Below are 23597 nucleotides of genomic sequence, written 5' to 3' on the forward strand. Positions count from 1 at the left end.
GCAAGTAAATGAGAGTGACAATGATGTCAGCGAATGATAATAAATGGGCGGGCTCTAAGACCACTGTAAGCTAACAATGCATCTCTCAACAGGCTGTGAATGTTCTGTCCAGTAGGTGAGACCTAAAAAGACCGATAGTATCGACACACATTCTTACGCACGCTCTCTCTCTGTCCTGTGTAATGTTCTTTACAACCAACATTGTCTTAGGGCTGGGAAAGTGGATGGCGGGAGAGTGGCTTTTGGGCTTTCAGTTCTTGGAATATGATCCTTCTCAAGAGTTCTGTCCTGGGTGGAAGTTTAAAGGGACTCTGAGGAATACGAGCCGGATGTACCATACACGGGAGGGAACTGGCCCTATAAGCATAAGCTATGGCTGTCGGACTTCTAGAACTGGCCACGGGTTGCCTGTGCTCTAGACCTACCCCTAGGCTCCTGAGGTTCGAGGCCTGGCCCTGGGCTACCAGTGCTCTAAGGATCCCCCTTGTCTGCAAAGGCTCTGTTCTAGCACTGGCCTCAGGCTACCTCTGTTCCAGCACAGGCCCCAGGTTGTCTCTGTTCTAGCACTGGTCCCAGGCTGACAATGTTCTTGCACAGACCCCAGGCTGACAATGTTCTAGCACTGGCCCCAGGTTATCTGAGTTCTAGCACTGGCCACAGGCTGACAGTGTTCTAGCACAGACCCCAGGCTGACAATTATCTAGCACTGGGCTCAGGCTGACAGTGTTCTAGCACTGGTTCCAGGTTGTCTCTGTTCTAGCACAGACCCCAGGTTGACAATGTTCTAGCACTGCCACCAGGTTGTCTCTGTTCTAACACAGACCCCAGGCTGACAATGTTCTAGCACTGCCCCCAGGCTGACAATGTTATTGCACTGCCCCCAGGCTGACAATGTTATTGCACTGCCCCCAGGCTGACAATGTTCTAGCACTGATCCCAGGCTGACAATGTTCTAGCACTGGTCCCAGGCTGGCAATGTTCTACCACTGGTCCAAGGCTGACAATGTTCTAGCACAGACCCCAGACTGACAGTGTTCTAGCACAGACCCCAGACTGACATTGTTCTAGCATTGTTCCCAGGCTGACAATGTTCTAGCACTGGTCCCAGGTTGTCTCTGTTCTAGCACAGACCCCTGGCTGACAATGTTCTAGCACTGGGTTCAGGCTGACAATGTTCTAGCACAGACCCCCAGGCTGGCAATGTTCTAGCACAGACCCCAGGCTGGCAATTTTCTAGCACAGACCCCTGGCTGACAATGTTCTAGCACAGACCCCTGGCTGACAATGTTCTAGCACAGACCCCAAGCTGACAATGTTCTAGCACAGACACCAAGCTGACAATGTTCTAGCACAGACCCCAGGCTGACAATGTTCTAGCACAGACCCCAGGCTGACAATGTTCTAGCACTGATCCCAGGCTGACACTGTTCTAGCACAGACCCCTGGCTGACAATGTAGCACAGACCCCAGGCTCTAAGGCTGACAATGTTCTAGCACAGGCCCCAGGCCTCCAGCGTGGCAGCTGCATTAACGCCTCAGTGGTCTCTGCCACGCCAGGGATGTCATGTTCTAAGTGAGGGAGACCCCGGGGGGCGCAGAGCACAGAACCTCTCCCTGTCCAGCTCCTCACAGGTAGAAGAGAGCGCCGCTTTCAAGCGCTTAGAACCCAAACACAGAGAGGCCTCTCCTCTCCCAGTCCTGACCCCATAGAGGGGTGGGAGGGCCGCAGAGCTCACCCAGAGACGAAGTACAGTACGGACAACACTCCTCCCTCGCTTCTTGGAGGCAGAACCAGCCTTTATAACAATAGGTCAGGCAGACAGACATCTGCCCTGTCAGGCGAGACCCAAACGTGGCTATGAGGACCCCAGGAAAAGAGCCCGAACCCAAGGTCTTTGGAAGAGGGGGTGAAAAGGGCACTCTCGTGATAAAATACAGTGACGAAGACGTGTTCCTATCACCCTCATAGGGCTTCGTGGCGCTGTGCGCTGCACGTTACTGAGGACATTCCTGACACTTACACCTTGTGATCTGCATCCGAAATGAACAGGATGTGTCCTTTTAATGGCGATGACTTACAAAGGGATTTGCTAATTATCGCCCGGTATTAAGCCTCGTAATTGATTCGAACATCATTGCATAAATGCAGGTGTTTGTGGAATTACAGCCACGAGCTATAAACACTTGGAGCCTGAGAGGGATATCCGCTTTTAAGGAGTCATTCGTTGTTATCAGTTATCTAGGTATTCCGAGAGTACTGCTGCGAAGCCGCATGTAATGACACACCGGCGCCTTGGTGAGTACAGGTAGGCGCTAGGTTATGACATCCTAGGTAGGAATGCTTGCTGTGCCTTCTGTATGACACCTGCAGGATGACGCCACGGGTGGCTGCACCCCACGGTCTGTGCAGGAAGAGAGTATTCTTGGTTCCTCTGTGCAGTCCCAGCTGTGCCTTGCTGCACACTGATGCTCTGGTCTGTGTGTCTGGGCTTCAGGTGACTTGCTTGCTGTGTAGTCTGTAGGGTACTTGCAGGTTTCAGCGGAAGGGGGCTGCACACTTTGGTGGTCTCACCCTGCCAGAGACAGGCAGAGACCTGACAGTAGTGGTCTCGGGTCCGGCAGGGACAGGCTGAGACCTCACACTGGTGGTCTCGGCTCCGGCAGGGACAGGCTGAGACCTCACACTGGTGGTCTCGGCTCTGGCAGGGACAGGCTGAGACCTCACACTGGTGGTCTCGGCTCTGGCAGGGACAGGCTGAGACCTCACACTGGTGGTCTCGGGTTTGGCAGAGAGAGGCTGAGACCTCACACTGGTGGTCTCGGCTCCGGCAGGGACAGGCTGAGACCTCACACTGGTGGTCTCGGCTCTGGCAGGGACAGGCTGAGACCTCACACTGGTGGTCTCGGGTCGGACAGGGACAGGCTGAGACCTCACACTGGTGGTCTCGGCTCTGGCAGGGACAGGCTGAGACCTCACACTGGTGGTCTCGGCTCTGGCAGGGACAGGCTGAGACCTCACACTGGTGGTCTCGGCTCTGGCAGGGACAGGCTGAGACCTCACACTGGTGGTCTCGGGTTTGGCAGAGAGAGGCTGAGACCTCACACTGGTGGTCTCGGCTCCGGCAGGGACAGGCTGAGACCTCACACTGGTGGTCTCGGCTCTGGCAGGGACAGGCTGAGACCTCACACTGGTGGTCTCGGGTCGGACAGGGACAGGCTGAGACCTCACACTGGTGGTCTCGGCTCTGGCAGGGACAGGCTGAGACCTCACACTGGTGGTCTCGGCTCTGGCAGGGACAGGCTGAGACCTCACACTGGTGGTCTCGGCTCTGGCAGGGACAGGCTGAGACCTCACACTGGTGGTCTCGGCTCCGGCAGGGACAGGCTGAGACCTCACACTGGTGGTCTCGGCTCTGGCAGGGACAGGCTGAGACCTCACACTGGTGGTCTCGGGTCGGACAGGGACAGGCTGAGACCTCACACTGGTGGTCTCGGCTCTGGCAGGGACAGGCTGAGACCTCACACTGGTGGTCTCGGCTCTGGCAGGGACAGGCTGAGACCACACACTGGTGGTCTCGGCTCCGGCAGGGACAGGCTGAGACCTCACACTGGTGGTCTCGGCTCCGGCAGGGACAGGCTGAGACCTCACACTGGTGGTCTCGGCTCCGGCAGGGACAGGCTGAGACCTCACACTGGTGGTCTCGGCTCTGGCAGGGACAGGCTGAGACCTCACACTGGTGGTCTCGGGTTTGGCAGAGAGAGGCTGAGACCTCACACTGGTGGTCTCGGCTCTGGCAGGGACAGGCTGAGACCTCACACTGGTGGTCTCGGCTCCGGCAGGGACAGGCTGAGACCTCACACTGGTGGTCTCGGCTCCGGCAGGGACAGGCTGAGACCTCACACTGGTGGTCTCGGCTCCGGCAGGGACAGGCTGAGACCTCACACTGGTGGTCTCGGCTCCGGCAGGGACAGGCTGAGACCTCACACTGGTGGTCTCGGCTCTGGCAGGGACAGGCTGAGACCTCACACTGGTGGTCTCGGGTTTGGCAGAGAGAGGCTGAGACTGGGCACCTATAGATTCAGACCTGGCATAGAGGATCTCGGGTCGGAGGGAGGTCGCTCAGTGAATGCCCGCACCCTGCAGTGCATGTGTGACAGTGACTCTGGCAGGTCTCCCCCCCCCCCCCCTCCGCTCAGGTAGGTAGGTATGGAGGAGGGCGGGGCCGGGCTGGGAGGGGCTCTGGCAGGGCTCCCGGGGTATATACACAGCAGACCGGTTCCGCGGGAGGGAGACGAGCAGCAGGGCGGACGCTCAGGAGGTCAGTGCATGAGGAGCAGAGTGAGTACCGACCGGGGGGGGAGCATCTCTGGGGAGCGAGTACTGGCGTTATCACCTAGCACTGGTGGGGGGGGGTAGTGTCATAGGCGCTCAGGAGGTCGGTGCAAGAGCGGCGCAGTGAGTACCGACAATGGGGGGGGGGGGGGGGGTATCCCTGGGGGTGAGTACTGATGAGGGTTGTCTAAGGGGGGGAGTACGGAGGTTGCCACCGGGCACTGCCGGGGGTGCTTCGTGCGGTGCGGTAGGGAGGGTGTGAAGACTGATGTTAGTACCTGGTACTGCTGGTACTGGGGACGGGGCTAGTTCCATAGCGCCGAGAGATCGGAGCTGTGTGTCTCCGTCACTCTAGCACTCCCCTGTACGTGTCTCTATCCGCTCTGCATTCCTCTCTCTGTCTCATAGACACCCGGTGATGCGCTCACCTTCCGTTTTTCTGAGTCTGCGGCACACTTTGCAGCGCGTTGCCAGCCGTGGGACGCTTCGAAGCGCTACAGGTGAGCAGGAAAGGCTAGGTTTGGATGTGCGAGGACGGACCACACCATTATGCATTGTAGGGGTGTGCAGTGCTTTCCTGACCCTCAGCTGTTCAGCACGGCGGGGGCAGTGCTGGTGGGAGTGAGTTTTTGTGTCGTGGGTGAGGTCAGGGGCTGCCCCACGCCCTAGTGGCTTGTTCCAGCAGCTCTGCGTGGGATGTGAAAGGCAGGACCACGGTTGTGTACACATCAGGACACCTTGTTACCAGCGAGAGAGGCATCATGTTTTAGGAACAGGCAGGGCTTCGGGGCTTCTTGTAATTCTAGCAGCTTCCGGGGTACCCTGCATACCCTCCGTGTGATCCTGGGAAGTCCGTGGGTCGCATTATCCGAGTGCCCGGGGCTTCAGAGGCGCGTGCTCCACGACCTTCACGTGCGTGGGCGCGTGCACTGCGAAAGGGAGGACTCGAAATACGTGTTTATACTTACCAATGAGCCACGGAGTGAGCGAACTCTGTAAATCAGCTGTCAGAGGACAATGTTACACCACTTCGGAACTTGGCCTATGGCTGGAGAGTGCTTCGGATCTCTCCTTTCACTCTAAAGAAAACATGGATGTCCTTAAACTACGCTTACTGGCCAGGCGCCCACAGATGCGGCCGGTCACCTCCTGGCCCTGCATTTTCTTCACTAGCCGGACATTCTTTGGAGACATAGACCACGCGTCTGGGTGTCACTGGAGTTTTTAAGGGTCTCAGTGGTTACGTCTTCCGTTAATACTTGTATCAATGAAACTCCTGCTCACCTGAACCAGTGGACCCGCTCCTGATGGCTCTCACTGGACCAGCTCCTGATGGTTCTGTCTGGACCACTGGACTAGTTGAGTTCCCGCTGGCTCTGTCTGGACCCCTGGACCAGTTCCCGCTGGCTCTGTCTCTGTCTGGACACCTGGACCAGTTCCCGATGGCTCTGTCTGGACCCCTGGACCAGTTCCCGATGCTTCTGTCTGGACCCCTGGACCAGTTCCCGATGCTTCTGTCTGGGCCCCTGGACCAGTTCCCGATGGCTCTGTCTGGACCCCTGGACCAGTTCCCGATGCTTCTGTCTGGACCCCTGGACCAGTTCCCGATGCTTCTGTCTGGGCCCCTGGACCAGTTCCCGATGGCTCTGTCTGGACCCCTGGACCAGTTCCCGATGGCTCTGTCTGGACCCCTGGACCAGTTCCCGATGGCTCTGTCTGGACCCCTGGACCAGTTCCCGATGGCTCTCACTGGACCACTGGACCAGCTCCTGATGGTTCTCTCTGGACCACTGGACCAGCTCCTGATGGTTCTGTCTGGACCACTGGACCAGTTCCCGCTGGCTCTGTCTCTGTCTGGACACCTGGACCAGTTCCCGATGGCTCTGTCTGGACCCCTGGACCAGTTCCCGATGCTTCTGTCTGGACCCCTGGACCAGTTCCCGATGCTTCTGTCTGGGCCCCTGGACCAGTTCCCGATGGCTCTGTCTGGACCCCTGGACCAGTTCCCGATGGCTCTGTCTGGACCCCTGGACCAGTTCCAGATGCTTCTGTCTGGACCCCTGGACCAGTTCCCGATGCTTCTGTCTGGGCCCCTGGACCAGTTCCCGATGGCTCTGTCTGGACCCCTGGACCAGTTCCCGATGGCTCTGTCTGGACCCCTGGACCAGTTCCCGATGGCTCTCACTGGACCACTGGACCAGCTCCTGATGGTTCTCTCTGGACCACTGGACCAGCTCCTGATGGTTCTGTCTGGACCACTGGACCAGTTGCTGATGGTTCTGTCTGGACCAGCTCCTGATGGTTCTGTCTGGACCAGTTCCCGATGGCTCTGTTCCCGATGGCTCAGTCTGGACCCAAGGACTAGTTCCCGATGGCTCTGTCTGGACCCCTGGACCAGTTCACGAGACCAATGGACCAGTTCCCGATGGCCTGTCTGCACCACTGGACCAGTTTAAGGTGGCTCTGTCTGGACCACTGGACCAGTTCCTGATGGCTGTGTCTGGACCACTGGACCAGTTCCTGATGGCTGTGTCTGGACCACTGGACCAGTTCCTGATGGCTGTGTCTCGACCACTAGACCAGTTGAGTTCCTGATGGCTCTGTCTGGACCACTGGACCAGGTCCTAATGGCCTGTCCTGCCTCTTAGCATCAACACTTGCGATGGAGAGCGCTGCAGGTTCTCGCTGCCACTGAGATCCAGTGTGGTGTCCACTTGGTCTCTGGAGCAGAGAGGATCGTATCCAGCTCTGTCTGGACCGCCTGCTTTAGAATCAACTGCATCCTTTGATCAAGAGCCAGTATCTCTCTTATTCTGTTGTCTAAAGCTGATATCTCAGAATGACTCAAGGTTTTCACCTAAAGTTTAGCTTATTCTATAATTTCCAGTTTATTTTAGGTTGGGAAGAGATTCTGGCAGGACGTCTGGAAGCCCTATAGGTTGTGTTATGCGGAACAGCCTTGAGCGCAGCAGCCATTCGAAAAACCATCTTGGATTGTACACACCACAGATGGCCTAGGAGGGAGGGGTGTTGTCTTACACCTACCTCTGTCGAGGGGAACTTCCCTGGCTCCCAACTCTCACGGCTGGTCTATGGCGTGGACCTCCAGTCTGGAGGGCAAGGGAGACCCACACCATGACAGATGTGGGAATGTAGACTGTCCCTTCCTGGGCCTGTCCCTGGCCAGTCCACAGTGTGGCCATCGCCCAGCTACTTTCCTTCCCAGTCCGACCCTGGCCACCTTACTCTGTATTGTAAGATTTTGGAGATTTGTGGTCCTTCCACGCTGCTGTCTTCAGTCTCACTTGCTGCCCCTTCTCTCCACCGACTCGAGAGCTTTGCATAAGACAAAGCTCCACCGATGGACTTGTCCTGTGTCTGCAGATAACTAGCCTGGACCAGGCACATCTCCGCTCTTAGTCTGCGCTGCACCTCATCCGTGGCACCCTCGGCCTCATGCCCCAAGCTCCCTCTTTCTTCCAGAGAGGCAGCTGGGCAACATCAGTTTAACTCTAAACATGCTTCTGAGAAGGCCTTACCTGTCCAACAGGAACTCACCTCAGACATTCTGGTGGCTCTGCATCTGCTTAAGTTTCTGAGAAGACCTTACCTGTCCCAGGAGGCACTCACCTCCGAGATTCTGGTGGCTCTGCGTCTGCTTAAGGGTCTAGTTTCTGAGAAGACCTTACATGTCCATCAGGCGCTCACCTCAGAGATTCTGGTGGCTCTGCATCTGCTTAAGGGACTAGTTTCTGACAAGATCTTGCCTGTCCCAGGAGGCACTCACCTCATAGATTCTGGTGGCTCTGCTTCTGCTTAAGTCTCTGGCTTCTGAGAAGACCTCTTGGAGGTGTGTCCCACCCTGACTACTGCATGTGATTTACGCTGTGCATCGTGATATGATACCACTAGACTGTAGAGAGCTCCACACCCCACAGCCCACCTCATTTTCGACCTGAGACCCAACCGCTGTACCCCTGCCCTGACGGCGCCTCTCTGGAGTGTGATTAAGGAACAGCCGTATCATCGCACAGCCTGGGATACCTGAAGAAACTGTCCTCGTGTTGCCAACTAACGAGACACCTAAACTCACCCTCCAACACAAGCTGCGCTGTTTCCTGGCAAAAGACTTTGGGGTATTGCATCCACTTCTCAGAACTCCTTCTCCCTACATCTCAGCAAAGGAAAGGACCTTCTGGAGATCACATGAGGACAGTCGTCTGCAGCCTGGTGTAAAGTGACGCGCAACCATAGATTGAGTCAACCACCAGTGCCACCCACGCATGGACCTGAGGGGCTTGGTTTGTCCTGTTCCTTGCTCCACAGTCCACCCACGCATGGACCTGATGTGCTTGGTTTGTCCTGTTCCATGCTCCACAGCCCACCCATGGCTGGACCTGACATGCTTGGTTTGTTCTACTTAAGCCCTTGCAGCCACCCACGCATGGACCTGATGTGCTTGGTTTGTCCAGTTCAGCATCCTGTAGCCCACCCTCGCATGGACCTGAAGTTGTTGGTTTGTCCTGTTCAACGCCCTGGAGCCCACCCACGCATGCTTGGTTTGCCCTGTTCAACGCCCCGCATCCCACCCACGCATGGACCTGATGTTCTTGGTTTGTCCAGTTCAGCATCCTGTAGCCCACCCTCGCATGGACCTGAAGTTGTTGGTTTGTCCTGTTCAACGCCCTGGAGCCCACCCACGCATGCTTGGTTTGCCCTGTTCAACGCCCCGCATCCCACCCACGCATGGACCTGAACTGAACGATCGGTTTCCTTCAATCAACCTGCCCCATCAAGCCACATCTGTATCTTCCTGAAACCTAAGTGCCCTTAACCTCTTGGCCACACCTTTAAGGTGCTGGTAAGCAGCCATGCTGTCTTAGAAGAAAACCCAATGAACAACACATCTGGCCTAGACAATGCACCTTTGTGAAGCTTCTTTGGACTTTATCCAATGACCGGTCACAGCCTTCACCCAGCGCCTGAGTACAAACCTTTAGTTTGTACCTAAACTACTCCTGTCTTCGAAGCATCCCTTAGCAAGGTGCCCCCGCTCCCTGCCAGGGCTTCTGTTGGAAGATGGTACAGTCTGGACTAGAATAGATGAACTTCTGTTCATTAACACGTGAAAGTTGAATTAAGTTGGCCTTCAGGTGCTCGTCCAAATATCTGTGGGACACATCGCGACCCGGTTTGAATTCCTGGGTGGAATCCTCCATCGAGTCACAAGTGCCCTTGATATGGGTGTGTCTTGTTACCAGGCCACAGTACAGATGCAATCTCAGACCTGTTGTTCTTGACAAGGGTCCAATGCGCTGCCTCACCTTGTAGTGATGCTGCTTGGACCCCCGCCACATACAACATGTCTGAAGTTGAGATCCACCCATTGGGAGGGAGGCAGATTAAGCCCACAACGCATCCCTTTGTTGCAGAGTCTCCCTTCAAGAGGAGTTGTGACACAATCCTAAAAAATACGAAATTCCTCAGTTTCTGTGAAGATATTGGTAATTTGCTGGCGGTGCCAAATATGTCCCGCCTCCTATGCGCCCACCCCTCTCTCTAACCCTTTGGGCCAATAGGAGAGAGAGGCTGGCCATCGGAAAACATTAAATAACAAACTTTTTATTGCTTCCAGAGAGTGGAGATATGTACTCAGACCCCTTCCCTTTGCTCGTCATGACAGAAAGAGGACAGGCTGCTTTAGGCAGGTAATTAAATGCAGACAGCCAAAGAGAGGCGGACAATTCAGAAGAAATCAATTTAATCAGGAAATTGAAACGGGGTTGAGGTGAAATAAACACTAATGAGTTGTACGACTGAGGTCGTGATTAAGCAATATCGCAATCTTCGTTCGCCCGCTCCCAAGTCATAGTTCCTCGTCAGTCCTTACCCAAGGAGATCACCCGGGGTCCATGGTGATAAGGCCTGTGTGTGTGAGCAGCTCTGCCAGAGGACCAGCCCAGGTGTGTGTGTGAGGAGCAGCTCCACCAGAGGACCAGCCCAGGTGTGTGTGTGTGAGGAGCAGCTCTACCAGAGGACCAGCCCAGGTGTGTGTGTGAGGAGCAGCTCCACCAGAGGACCAGCCCAGGTGTGTGTGTGAGGAGCAGCTCCACCAGAGGACCAGCCCAGGTGTGTGTGTGAGGAGCAGCTCTACCAGAGGACCAGCCCAGGTGTGTGTGTGAGGAGCAGCTCCACCAGAGGACCAGCCCAGGTATGTGTGTGAGGAGCAGCTCCAGCAGATGACCAGCCCAGGTGTGTGTGTGTGAGGAGCAGCTCCAGCAGAGGACCAGCCCAGGTGTGTGTGTGTGAGGAGCAGCTCTACCAGAGGACCAGCCCAGGTGTGTGTGTGAGGAGCAGCTCCACCAGAGGACCAGCCCAGGTGTGTGTGTGAGGAGCAGCTCTACCAGAGGACCAGCCCAGGTGTGTGTGTGAGGAGCAGCTCCACCAAAGGACCAGCCCAGGTATGTGTGTGAGGAGCAGCTCCAGCAGATGACCAGCCCAGGTGTGTGTGTGTGAGGAGCAGCTCCAGCAGAGGACCAGCCCAGGTGTGTGTGTGTGTGAGGAGCAGCTCTACCAGAGGACCAGCCCAGGTGTGTGTGTGTGTGAGGAGCAGCTCTACCAGATGACCAGCCCAGGTGTGTGTGTGAGGAGCAGCTCTACCAGATGACCAGCCCAGGTGTGTGTGTGAGGAGCAGCTCTACCAGAGGACTAGCCCAGGTGTGTGTGTGAGGAGCAGCTCTACCAGATGACCAGCCCAGGTGTGTGTGTGAGGAGCAGCTCTACCAGAGGACCAGCCCAGGTGTGTGTGTGTGAGGAGCAGCTCCAGCAGAGGACCAGCCCAGGTGTGTTTGTGGGAGGAGCAGCTCTACCAGAGGACCAGCCCAGGTGTGTTTGTGGGAGGAGCAGCTCCACCAGAGGACCAGCCCAGGTGTGTGTGTGTGAGGAGCAGCTCCAGCAGAGGACCAGCCCAGGTGTGTTTGTGGGATGAGCAGCTCCACCAGAGGACCAGCCCAGGTGTGTTTGTGGGAGGAGCAGCTCCACCAGAGGACCAGCCCAGGTGTGTGTGTGAGGAGCAGCTCCGCCAGAGGACCAGCCCAGGTGTGTGTGTGTGTGAGGAGCAGCACTACCAGAGGGCCAGCCCAGGTGTGTGTGTGTGTGAGAAGCAGCACCACCAGAGGACCAGCCCAGGTGTGTGTGTGTGAGGAGCAGCGCTACCAGAGGGCCAGCCCAGGTGTGTGTGTGTGTGTGTGAGGAGCAGCTCCACCAGGGGACCAGCCCAGGTAAGTGTGTGTGTGTGTGTGTGAGGAGCAGCTCCACCAGAGGACCAGCCCAGGTGTGTGTGTGTGTGTGAGGAGCAGCTCCACCAGAGGACCAGCCCAGGTGTGTGTGTGTGTGAGGAGCAGCTCTACCAGAGGACTAGCCCAGGTGTGTGTGTGTGTGTGTGAGGAGCAGCTCCACCAGGGGACCAGCCCAGGTGTGTGTGTGAGGAGCAGCTCCACCAGAGGACCAGCCCAGGTGTGTGTGTGTGTGTGAGGAGCAGCTCCACCAGGGGACCAGCCCAGGTGTGTGTGTGTGATGAGCAGCTCTACCAGAGGACCAGCCCAGGTGTGTGTGTGAGGAGCAGCTCTACCAAAGGACCAGCCCAGGTGTGTGTGTGACTTTCTCATACTTTGTACATTCCAGAAGTAATGAGTAAGAGCTGAGCTGGTGCAGCCTAGTGGTGACATTCTAAGCCACCTCGGGTTTTACGTTCTCATGATGCAGCCACCAACCACTCTCGCGTCACCAAGGGACCTGCCATGCCAAGCACCAAGGCTCTGTGAACGACACCTGCTTCAGGTGTGTCCGGTGAACCTGGCTTCCCCGGTGAAGTTTTCTAATCCAGAACGGGTTCTTCCAGAATGTTAATTATTCACATCAGTGAGTCATTTCTTTCGAGGGCGTGAGGCGTGCGCTCTTCACCAAGGAATTCCAAATTTCTTTATCTTTCTGTAGTTTACCACATCTCAGTGCTGTCCATACAAACTCTTCGAGGATAATTCGTTGTAATATATTTTTCTGAGTGTGCACTCCCTGTGTGGTGCTGCAGCTCTGAGCCCCGCCTCCTACAGCTCCCTGACCAATGAACACCATCTCCAGGGAGCACTGAGGACCCCGAGGCCTTTCTTCCGGTCTTGGGTGGTCAGTCCTTACCAAAGGGGTATCTCTGATGTGTTCAAGGGCCAGCAGGTCTCGTGCACTCTGATTGGATTAGCAAGGTCCCTCCTTTGTAGGCTGTCGTCCAATGGTAGGAAGGCGAACAGTCAAGACTCACTCAAGAAGTTGGTAGAGTTGGTAGACACTGGTCATGCATGATGCAAGCAATGACAGTCAGTTCAATGTTCACTCAAAGCTAGGGATTAAAAAATGTCCTTGAAATCTAGGAAGGCAGGGCAGCTTCGAGACCCTCCCACCTCCTGAGGCCGTGAAACAACCTTGGGCTCGATTATAGCTTTTACGCAGCAGGCGGTGGAAAATAACCCCCGTAGGTCCCTGTAGCGGTGGTCACTCTCGGTGAAGGTTTTAGGCGTCCTGCCCTCGCCCGGCGGAGTGTGACGGCCGCCCTGCTCCCCAGAACCAGGCTCTGTTACTGGACAGTCAACTACTAAACGCAGAACCTAAGCCTGGCAGGAAGCTGAGGGGAGCGAGAGAGAGTAAGAGACGGCCAGAACCTCAGTCTTAGACTCAAATCTCTCTGGTTTTAACCAATGAGGATTCCACAGCCGGCGCTCTCACGAAGTTTAGGTGCGAACCATGGATACATCCCAGGTACATTCGGTGGAATTAAAGGACACAGATGTACGTGTAACAATACGAAAGAATATCATTTGCTTTCCAGCTTCAGAATGACTGACCGCTCCAAGCCTAGGCCAAGACCTCCTTGGAAGCTGTTGAATGGGATGGTCCCCACCCAGCTCGGTGCCACCCTGGAAGCAAGGTGCTGAAGGGTACAAGGCAAAGCAACTGCAAAGCCAAAAAGAGTCCATAATCAAGGCTGAAAGTGCCAGAAAGATGGTCTGCACACTGAGGGAGACGATGCATGAAGAAAACAAAACAAGGGAAGGGACGCAACCATGGCCAACAAACTAGAGGGCAAGCAGAAACAGTGTCGCACAGGAAGATGCCAGGCACCTTCTCAAGGAAAGTTCATGTCTCGAGTAGCACCTCTGCCTACAATGCCCTGGAAGTCCCACCCTCTGACCTCCATTCAGCCTGGCTGTCTCGATGCCACAGGGCCATAGGCTGGCCTGGCACAGTCCTGCCAGAATACATCTCACAGTTCTCCATTGCTTCCCAGGGTGAACCAAGGTCACCGAGGCACCTACTTACCCTTGGCACCCTAGCGGTTTACATCAACCCTCTGGTCTCTCGCCGTTAGTTATCTGCTGGTCTTGCAGTATTCCATCCATGGGACATCCATCACTCAGAATGCCACAAGGTACCAACCTGGCAATGATACATCTGCCATCTGCCTCACATCTGCCTCGGTTTCTCAGTGATCCTTGGTGCAAAGCTTGAACGAGGGCGCAGCTTCAGGGGGAGTGTTTGGGGTGTGACCCCCCTCAAATAAATGCATTCTTTATTAAGTAGTTAGGTCTGGGGACCCTGAGTTGGGTTTGCTATGTCAGTGTTGATTTTTCTCAACATTCTTAATTCTCTAGGATGTTATAACTTGTTCATTCTTTGGATCATAATTTAAAGATATATAGCGACCGGTTTACGAAAAAAGTAGTAAATCTCCGCACAAAGAAGTACTCCTTGGATGGGTGTAAATCTACTCCTTTTTGGAATTTACAAACATTGGCAGCAGTCGGCTTGGACAGCCGCACCAGTCTCAGGTTTCCAGGCACATTACTGGCAATTAAACACCCAAAAGGTGACGGGATGGATGCTTGAAAATAGTCAGACCAGTGGCGATCACTCGGGGTAGCCTTCTAAGCCATCATGTTCCAGCCCCTGTGCCACTCTAGACTGAGGCCCAACTAATGAAACCATTACTGATGCTTTTCCTCCTGGGAACCACCCATCTCAAACTTTGCTTATCTCACTCTTCCACACTCACAGCCTTCTGCTGTTTTAGTTGGGAAATTTGAGATTCACACCCCCTGAATCTCACTGACTAAGCTACACCCCTAGGTCTGACCACTCAGTGGGTTAGAGCTCAGTTTGATAAGACTCTGCAAAAAGTTTATTAAATGAAGCCACTCAACATCCAAAGACCTAAAATGAGCTGGGGTCCCGCCCACGCAAAAGCTGATATTTCTAGGGAACCAGGAGTCCTGTAGGCTTAATATCCAGAGGGCAATGATCTGACAGTCTGTGTCCATGGTACAGAACGCAATTTAAAGTGGACAGTTACGGGTCACATTGTCCCAAAGCCAATGTCTTGTTGGCTCAGTTATGGGTCACTGCCTTGAGACACCCTTGAAGCAGGTTTCAGTGCGCTACATTCTGCTGTTTGTGATCTTAATCAGGGACCAGGTCCCCTCCACGCCAGGTAGTTTAGCTTTACCCAGAGGAGTTGCAGTATCTGGCATTCCCCCAAGGCCTGGCCCTGGCCTTTAAGGGGCACAGTTGTGAACAAACTTCTGTCCCAATACATCTTCCCACTGGGCAGCTGCTCAGTGTGCAGGGGGAGTACAAGCCCTGAATCCAGAGGGAGTGCTGTATCCTTCTTGGGTTCTCTGTAACGGCCAGGGAGGCTGGCATGAGCTGGTGGAGGCAGGCATGAGGCGGTGGTGGAGGCAGGCATGAGGCGGTGGTGGAGGCTGGCATGAGGCGGTGGTGACGGTTGGCGTGAGCCGGTGACGGTTGGCGTGAGCCGGTGGTGGAGGCTGGCATGAGTCGGTGGTGGAGGCTGGCATGAGGCGGTGGTGGAGGCTGGCATGAGCCGGTGACGGTTGGCGTGAGCCGGTGGAGGCTGGCATGAGCTGGTGTAAGCTGGTGTAAGCTGGCATGAGCCGGTGGAGGCTGGCATGAGCCGGTGATGGTTGGCATCCTTGTTTGATTGAAATCCGACACTCTCAGTCGAGGTCACAGGTTGCTAGATATTGCTAAGAACAACAGAGCAGGACGTTGGCAGAGGGAGCTCAGCTGCTGAAGCAGGAAGGCTGATGCCAGCAGGATACAGACGCAGGTGTCCTCTGCCCACCAGACAGCTCTGGTGGTCGCCGAGCTCGGCCCCAGGGTCGAGCAAGAAGCAGGTTTTCATCTCCACAGGGTGGGCAGTGACAGCCCACGGGGAGCCACAAGCCACAAGCTGGGGCAGCCACTCATCATGCCCTCCAGGGGGCACTAGTCACACTGCACTGACCTCCCAGCGCTAGCCCAACATGACACACGCCTCACAGGGCACAGACCCTCGTTATAGGGGACTGTGCAGAATATACAGGGGAGGGCCGATAGGATCACCCCTACCCAGGGATCCAGGTGAAAAGGCCCGTGCCCCATCACTGGTTATCAGATGCCAACCACCCACCATCAGCACCATCACATGGCTAATGCTACCCTTTATTCTATGAAAAGGTCCCACCGCGGGTGCCCCCTCTGGCCCGCAGAGCCCTTTCTGCGAGTGAGGAGGGGGAGTTTAAGGCCGGTACACTTACAGCTGAGGCCAGCACTGATTTACAGACAGGCAGGTACTGGGTGAAGGCAGGCACTGGAGTTATAGTACAGAGAGGCAGGTACTGGGTGAAGGCAGGCACTGGAGTTATAGTACAGAGAGGCAGGTACTGGGTGAAGGCAGGCACTGGAGTTATAGTACAGAGAGGAGGGTACTGGGTGAAGACAGGAACTGGAGTTATAGTACAGAGAGGCGGGTACTGGGTGAAGGCAGGCACTGGAGTTATAGTACAGAGAGGCGGGTACTGAGTGAAGACCGACACTGTGGTTATAGTACAGAGAGGAGGGTACTGAGTGAAGACAGACATTTGGGAGTTATAGTACAGAGAGGCGGGTACTGGGTGAAGACAGGCACTGGGGTTATAGTACAGAGAGGAGGGTACTGAGTGAAGACAGGCACTGGAGTTATAGCACAGAGAGGCAGGTACTGGGTGAAGACAGACATTTGGGAGTTATAGTACAGAGAGGAGGGTACTGGGTGAAGACAGACACTGGGGGTATAGTACAGAGAGGTAAGTACTGGGTGAAGACAGACACTGGGGGTATAGTACAGAGAGGAGGGTACTGGGTGAACACAGGCACTGGGGTTATAGTTCAGAGAGGAGGGTACTGAGTGAAGACAGACACCCTTGGGTTTCAGGGGATGGGTACTGAGTGGAGACAGACACCCTTGGGTTTCAGGGGGATGGGTACTGAGTGAAGACAGACGCTCTGGAGTTATAGTACGGAGAGACGTGTACTGAGTGAAGACAGACGCTCTGGAGTTATAGTACGGAGAGACGTGTACTGAGTGAAGACAGACACCCTTGGGTTAAGAGGGATGGGTACTGAGTGAAGACAGACATTTGGGGGTTATAGCACAGAGAGGCGGGTACTGGGTGAAGACAGACACCCTTGGGTTTCAGGGGGATGGGTACTGAGTGGAGACAGACACCCTTGGGTTTCAGGGGGATGGGTACTGGGTGAAGACAGACACCCTTGGGTTTCAGGGGGATGGGTACTGGGTGAAGACAGACACCCTTGGGTTTCAGGGGGATGGGTACTGAGTGAAGACAGGCGTTTGGGAGTTATAGTACAGAGAGGAGGGTACTGGGTGAAGACAGACACCCTTGGGTTTCAGGGGGATGGGTACTGAGTGGAGACAGACACCCTTGAGTTTCAGGGGGATGGGTACTGGGTGAAGACAGACACCCTTGGGTTTCAGGGGGATGGGTACTGGGTGAAGACAGACACCCTTGGGTTTCAGGGGGATGGGTACTGGGTGAAGACAGACACCCTTGGGTTTCAGGGGGATGGGTACTGAGTGGAGACAGACGTTTGGGAGTTATGGTACAGAGAGACATGAACTCTTAGGTTAAATTACAGAGAGCCCTGGTGGCAGCACCTCAAGCGAAGTAACTTTACCCCCCCCCTTTCACCATCACCACCCCCACATCCCTTGACCTCCAGTCTGCCAGCCGAGCCCCTGTTACACCCGCTTCCACTGCCCCCTGGCTGCGGATTAGTGCTAGAGCAAGGATCCCAGGTGAGTCATTGGATTAAAAGGAAAATGTACCATTCATTAAAGGGAAGTCCCTGCTGTTTACTCTCGTTCTCTGGGTCTTTGACGTTGGTTGAGATTAACCGGGAGCTGTGCGTCAAGTTAATTTGTCATCACAATCTCATTTGTATTTTCAGCCAATATCGAGAGCTGATGTGAGTTTTAAGGGTTTTATTGATTAAATCATTTAGTAGTTGTTTGTTATTGAGTCAGTACATAAATTCATCAATATCAATCATTAGTTTTGTCAATGATCAAAAATAAGCAATCAATGAATCACAAGAAATGCACTAAGCACGTTCCATAAAGGAAAGACTCCCTGTTCTGGGATTGAGGATGAATAGGTGTCTGTCTCAGACTCCCGTTAAGATGTCTGACTTCGAGAGAGAGAGAGATCAATAATAATAAAGCTTCAGCATCAATATAGCAGTTCAGTAATCCATTAATCAAAGCAGAACGTCCCCTAAAGAGAGGTTCAAGAAACTCAGTAGAGTCTCAGCGTGAGCAGCCTATGGCATCGGCAAGGGAACGTGGTAAATGGAGGAAGGGACCCGACGCTAGGAACACACACTATTATAGACAGCTCACTCTAGAGCTTCCCAACATGTTCCTTCCTGCGTCAGTCGGCCAATCAGCACTCGCCGTCATCATGGGAACAGGGGCGCTCTTCTCACCAAGAATACAAGAGCCCACAGACAGCAGTGTCGAGTGAAACATCTCTTACCAAATAAATTGTTAATTTTCATATTCTTTTCACACCGTTCATTGCTTTAGGACAGTTGCAACTTCATGTGTGAGCTTCCTCATTACCTCACCAAATGACACATTTCTATACATTAGTCAACAGTGGTCTTGTGTAAGAAGAAACGTTTGCAGAGTTAAGCATAACCATTTTATGCAACTACTAGTCAATATGAAAAATATGTCCATGGGAAGGTCAGGAAATAAACATTTTGTGTAAAATCACCATTAGATCAACATTCCTTAAGCATTTCAACTTGTCAGAAAATGTGATTTCAGCTAGTCATTTCTAGTATAACTAAATATGGTTGCCTACTACAAGTTTTTCTTTTTAAAACACATATATTGTCTTTAAAGTCAGCACGGTAATTCGGCACATTATTATACAGCTGTATTATTTTTCTTGACATTGTAAAAATGTTCTAACTAGTAAACAAATGATTAGTGGCCCGCTTGGCCCTGGCTGTCAAGACATTGGTGGCCACGGAGACACTGTCATTCTGTTATTGGACTTGTGAAAATATCACAGCCACTGACTGGCAGGGAGATGTGACAAGAGGCCTGGGTGAGATCTTGGCGGATGAGTTACTCCATCAGAATGCCGACAGACATCCAGTCGGCCGAAATATAAATCCCATTGGATATAATAGGATTTAGATTCTGGTGGTCGGGATAACCGTCCCCAATGTCATGGACTAACTTGTCTGCCAAGATCCCAATCAGGCCAACTGTGTCTTGCTTGGGGTGGGAAATCGTGCATATATGTTACCTGAATGTGAAATTGGTAATTCTTGTTAGAGGTCCTATTGAAAAAGGAAATTATTCATGATCGGGTAGTGTTAACTATCGCTGGCAACACCATTAGTGGTCACACCACTAGGAGGTAACACAGCCCGCTACCTTCCCTCTCTCAGGACCTTCTTTACCCACAACAAAACCCCTAAGTCCAATACTGGGCCCTCAACTTAAAGGTGCGCGGATTTATATAACTGGTATATCTTTCAGATTTAATGAAAAGCCAACACATTTATGTCTTGTTAGAGCGGCTTCCCTTTGAGAGAGCGCCTTGATGCCCCAGTGGGCCCTTTGGCGCTATAGCAAGGTTGATTAGCACTTAATGCATGTATGAATGGTTGCAAACACCAGAACTGACTATATGGATACTGTGAATACTTTGTAGACTGCATGAGGGATTTGGCAGTAGTTTGGGGGGCAATGTTAGAAATGTCAACACCTGTTCTTGTTTGTGTGACCTGTTGAGAATCTCTTACTGGCCAAGTGGCAAAGGCCATGAGGACATTGGCTTACTGCTCAGGCGGGAGCTGCTAGTTTCAGCCCGTCCTGACCAAGCGAGAACTGGCATATATGGATAGATGGGTCAGTGCAAAGAATCCACAAATTACCGAAAATAATCTGTCTTGAAATCGTTTCTTGTTTTTGGTCTCTGCTTTAAAATCCTTTATTGTCGCTCTTTTTCTAACTGTCTGTAGTGCAGAAGCCCAACTCCCTCCTTACTGCAGACTCATTTTAAAGGGCCATCCACTGTATGAAAAAACTGTTCTCTACACCGTGCTCTGCATCACTAACCCTCTAATGTATAGTCTTTCCTTCATGTTCCCCTGTTTGAGGATGTCTGCTTGGGCTCTGAGACCTATTATGACATCATTTCCTGGATGACTACTTTAAATCCCCCTGTTACCTTGAAAGGTGCCTAGTAGGACCTCGTGTGCAGTTTAGTTATTATTTGGGGTGGACTGTCTAGTGGCCAATCAACAAAGAGGGGAACTCAATGAGGTCATCCAATTGGTCCAACACACACACACTCTTTCTCTCTCTCTCCCTCTCGCTTTCATTCTGTTAATGCCTTCTGTACAGATAGAATGAGGGATGTACCCAGAAACATTTACTAATTTGCTTGTGTAGAGAGAAGAGGACAGAAGCCCCGACACCCGCTCCGCGAGCTGACAGCAAGGACCTGCTCTCTTCCAGGTAACTCTCACCCCTGTCACTTCCTTTCCACAGGTGCCTGTCCTTTTAAACCCCAGTCATGTGATTGGCTCATCCAGTCCTGGTTGTGGAAGGTGCATCTTGGTGCTGCTGGTTTGGATATAGAAGGCAGCACTGCAAGTAGCAGAGTACAGACACCAGACAGGACTCGAGGACCGCCTGACTTGTGACATGAGCTGTCACAGATCCCAGGGGAGGGATGGTGGCCCCAGGGGAGGGGCGCTTGAAGTGCACCGACACATCTTCTGCTTAAAATCTGTTTATTGAAGGTTCTCAGAAAACAATACAGGGGATGTGCATCAATACTGAAGTCACACCACATTTACATTCGATGATGCATTCGTGCAGCAGCTAGCCACAATGTTCAAGTGACAAAGGTGCTCCAAAGCACAGGGTGCCCACAAAGGGGCTTTGGAAGCAGAGACATGTTGTAGGTCTAAAGACAGTAGAACCAAACAAAAAACTAGCATAGGTGAAAGGTGTGGCTCATGAGGCTACCAAAGTGGAGAGATATTTTGGGGTAGCACAGGCGGGGGTCTCTGTAGTAGTGCTGCGGGGGTGGAGGGAAGCGGAGGGCTGGGGGAGGGACATGAGTCAAACACCACAGCTGACACATGTTTTATCTTGGCCTCAAGCAGGGAGAAGAACAAGATGGAGTCTCCTCTGATAGTCATCTCACCTGAACTGACATGGGACAGGTAAGATGTGCAGTCAACGTGCTGGAGACTGTTCAGTCTATTGTGTGTGTGTGTGTGTATGCGTGTGTGTGTGTGTCTGCCTGCCTGCCTGCCTGTAGTTGTTTTTATACATCTTCGACTCTCTGTGCACACACAAGTGGGTCAGTCTCTGTGCCCGTGTGTGTGACAGACAGACAATAATGTAATGTGAGAGGTCATTAATGATGTCATCAATGATGTCATATAACATGGGATGAGTCTGGTAATATGTGAGGTCACAAGCAGTGCATGGCAGGAATGCAAGGTATACTTTGCTCACTGAACTATATCTGGTGAATTTCAGTGTGTTTTGTTTTTTGAGACAGGACTACAATCTGTCCCTGCGATGCACTTTTGGGGACAGGAGCTCTTCCATCAGCGGGTCCAGTGTATTATGATTCTGTAGTCTGCTTGCAGTTTGGTGCATCGATCCATGTAGGCTGTCCATGGCACTTGACAGCAGTGTTTAGGATGAGGAGGACTTGGTCCAGGCCTCATCACATGGGTTGGAGTGCAGACATCTGCTAGAGGACATTGATGTGAGCCCAATTTCTGGGCTTTTGATCGTGGCCGGCTTCAGTTGCGCTGGTGGGCATTTCAGCTTGAACCTGAGAACAGAAACTGTTATATCCAATATTCTAGAGTCACATTTTCAGATAAATTCAAATCAAGTACAGCTGGATACACAGGAGAGGTCTGCAAGTAAGATCCCAATTGAATCTTTTGGCTAAGGTGGAGCAAACCGACCAGGTTGTTAAGGGTAAAGGGTCAGGCCTTTTAAGACCAATTGCTTCACCCAATCTTGGACATCTTGTTTTTCAGAGTTCCGTTATACCTCTCGACCTTTCGAGAAGACTCCGAGTGATATGCACATTGACAATCTTGTTGAATGCCTAAAGCCTTGCATTGCTCTTAGCAACAGTCACGAAGTGACTTCCTTTGTTACTCTGGATCCAAAGTGGGATCCCAGATCTAGAAAACCCCCTGTGGTAATCTGTTAGCTGTGATGGCATCAGCGTCATCACAGAGATAAAGTTTGATCCACCCAGAAAACAAGCCCACTAATACCAGCTCTCAAACATAAGAACTGGGATAATTCAATCCCCACGTGGATGAAGGGACCCCGGGATGCAGGGTGGGCCGCAGGGGTGTCTTCATACCTTTACCAACGCTGGACACTTAGCATTTGTCACAAGTATGGCAATATTGTTGAGTGATGGAAAGAAAGTTAGGTACCAACCAGTGGGTGCCAGTGGCATGGATCATGCCATCTCACCTAATGTACAATGCCATTATACAAGTGAGACAAATTTGAGGATAACATTTTAGAGGCAATCACTCTACTATGTTTATCTTGCCATGAGCCGTCTGGTGCTTCTGGCATTCCTTCCTGACCCCTGCAATCTTTTCACTTTCCGGGACCGGATCCTGTAGATCTGTGAGAGCCTGTAAGGTGGATGCGAGAGGCTCAGGAGTTTGGATACAAATCAAGTAACCTCAGATGCAGACAACAAAGAACCATTTATAGCAGCACAAGCCTCAGGAGCATGGATTATTGATGCCTCTTCTGGAGTGGATTGTTGGCATCACAATTGACAACAGCAACCTTCAGGGGCAACAGGAGGGCATCAAGCAAAGCTTCTACGTAGCATCCATTTCAAATTGGCATCCTAGGCGAAGCACCCGTGCTGGATGCAGGGGAGTCCAAAATTATGGGCTACCCCAGATATGTGTGATTGTTACAGGCTTCTGAGTGGTTAAAATGCAGACACATATAAATAGCAATTTAGCTACTTAAGTATAATTGTGGGGTCCAAACAACCCCACTTGGTTCCAGTTTCTTCGTGCCCAAGGTAGAGAGTGATCCACAGAGTACTCGCTGCTGAGTGACCAGGACTGGTGTCTGCCTGGCAGCCACTCTCCAGGAAGTGAGGGGTCATCTCTTGAAGCCTGCAGTTCTGCTGGAGGAGCTAAGGGTTGTCTAGTGCCTAGAAGCCTGCTGAGAGAGGGTGGGTGTCTGCCTGGCAGCCACTCTCCAGGAAGTGAGGGGTCATTTCTTGAAGCCAGCAGTTCTGCTGGAGGAGCTAAGGGTGCCTAGAAGCCTGCTGAGAGAGGGTGGGTGTCTGCCTGGCAGCCACTATCCAGGAAGTGAGGGGTCATCACTTGAAGCCAGCAGTTCTGCTGGAGGAGCTAAGGGTGCCTAGAAGCCTGCTGAGAGAGGGTGGGTGTCTGCCTGGCAGCCACTCTCCAGGAAGTGAGGGGTCATCACTTGAAGCCTGCAGTTCTGCTGGAGGAGCTAAGGGTTGTCTACTGCCTAGAAGCCTGCTGAGAGAGGGTGGGTGTCTGCCTGGCAGCCACTCTCCAGGCAGTGAGGGGTCATCTCTTGAAGCCTGCAGTTCTGCTGGAGGAGCTAAGGGTTGTCTAGTGCCTAGAAGCCTGCTGAGAGAGGGTGGGTGTCTGCCTGGCAGCCACTCTGCAGGAAGTGAGGGGTCATCTCTTAAAGCCAGCAGTTCTGCTGGAGGAGCTAAGGGTGCCTAGAAGCCTGCTGAGAGAGGGTGGGTGTCTGCCTGGCAGCCACTCTCCAGGAAGTGAGGGGTCA

At 53.1% G+C, this 23597-nt stretch overlaps 1 protein-coding gene across 6 annotated transcripts in view; it reads left to right on the forward strand.

Moving 5' to 3' along the window:
* LOC138262254 (uncharacterized) overlaps window positions 1–23597 on the forward strand; it is a 265547-nt gene that overhangs the window by 207013 nt on the left and 34937 nt on the right. For 5 of the 6 annotated variants that reach the window (XM_069212117.1, XM_069212122.1, XM_069212121.1 and 2 more), the window contains 2 exons: window positions 20199–20264; window positions 20918–20980. In XM_069212117.1, coding sequence (XP_069068218.1) covers window positions 20199–20264; window positions 20918–20980 — 129 coding nt within the window. The remainder of the gene's footprint in view (window positions 1–20198; window positions 20265–20917; window positions 20981–23597) is intronic. The other variant, XM_069212120.1, reaches the window with a different exon arrangement.

The sequence above is a fragment of the Pleurodeles waltl genome, chromosome 10, assembly GCF_031143425.1.
Source record: "Pleurodeles waltl isolate 20211129_DDA chromosome 10, aPleWal1.hap1.20221129, whole genome shotgun sequence".
Lineage (NCBI taxonomy): Eukaryota > Metazoa > Chordata > Amphibia > Caudata > Salamandridae > Pleurodeles > Pleurodeles waltl.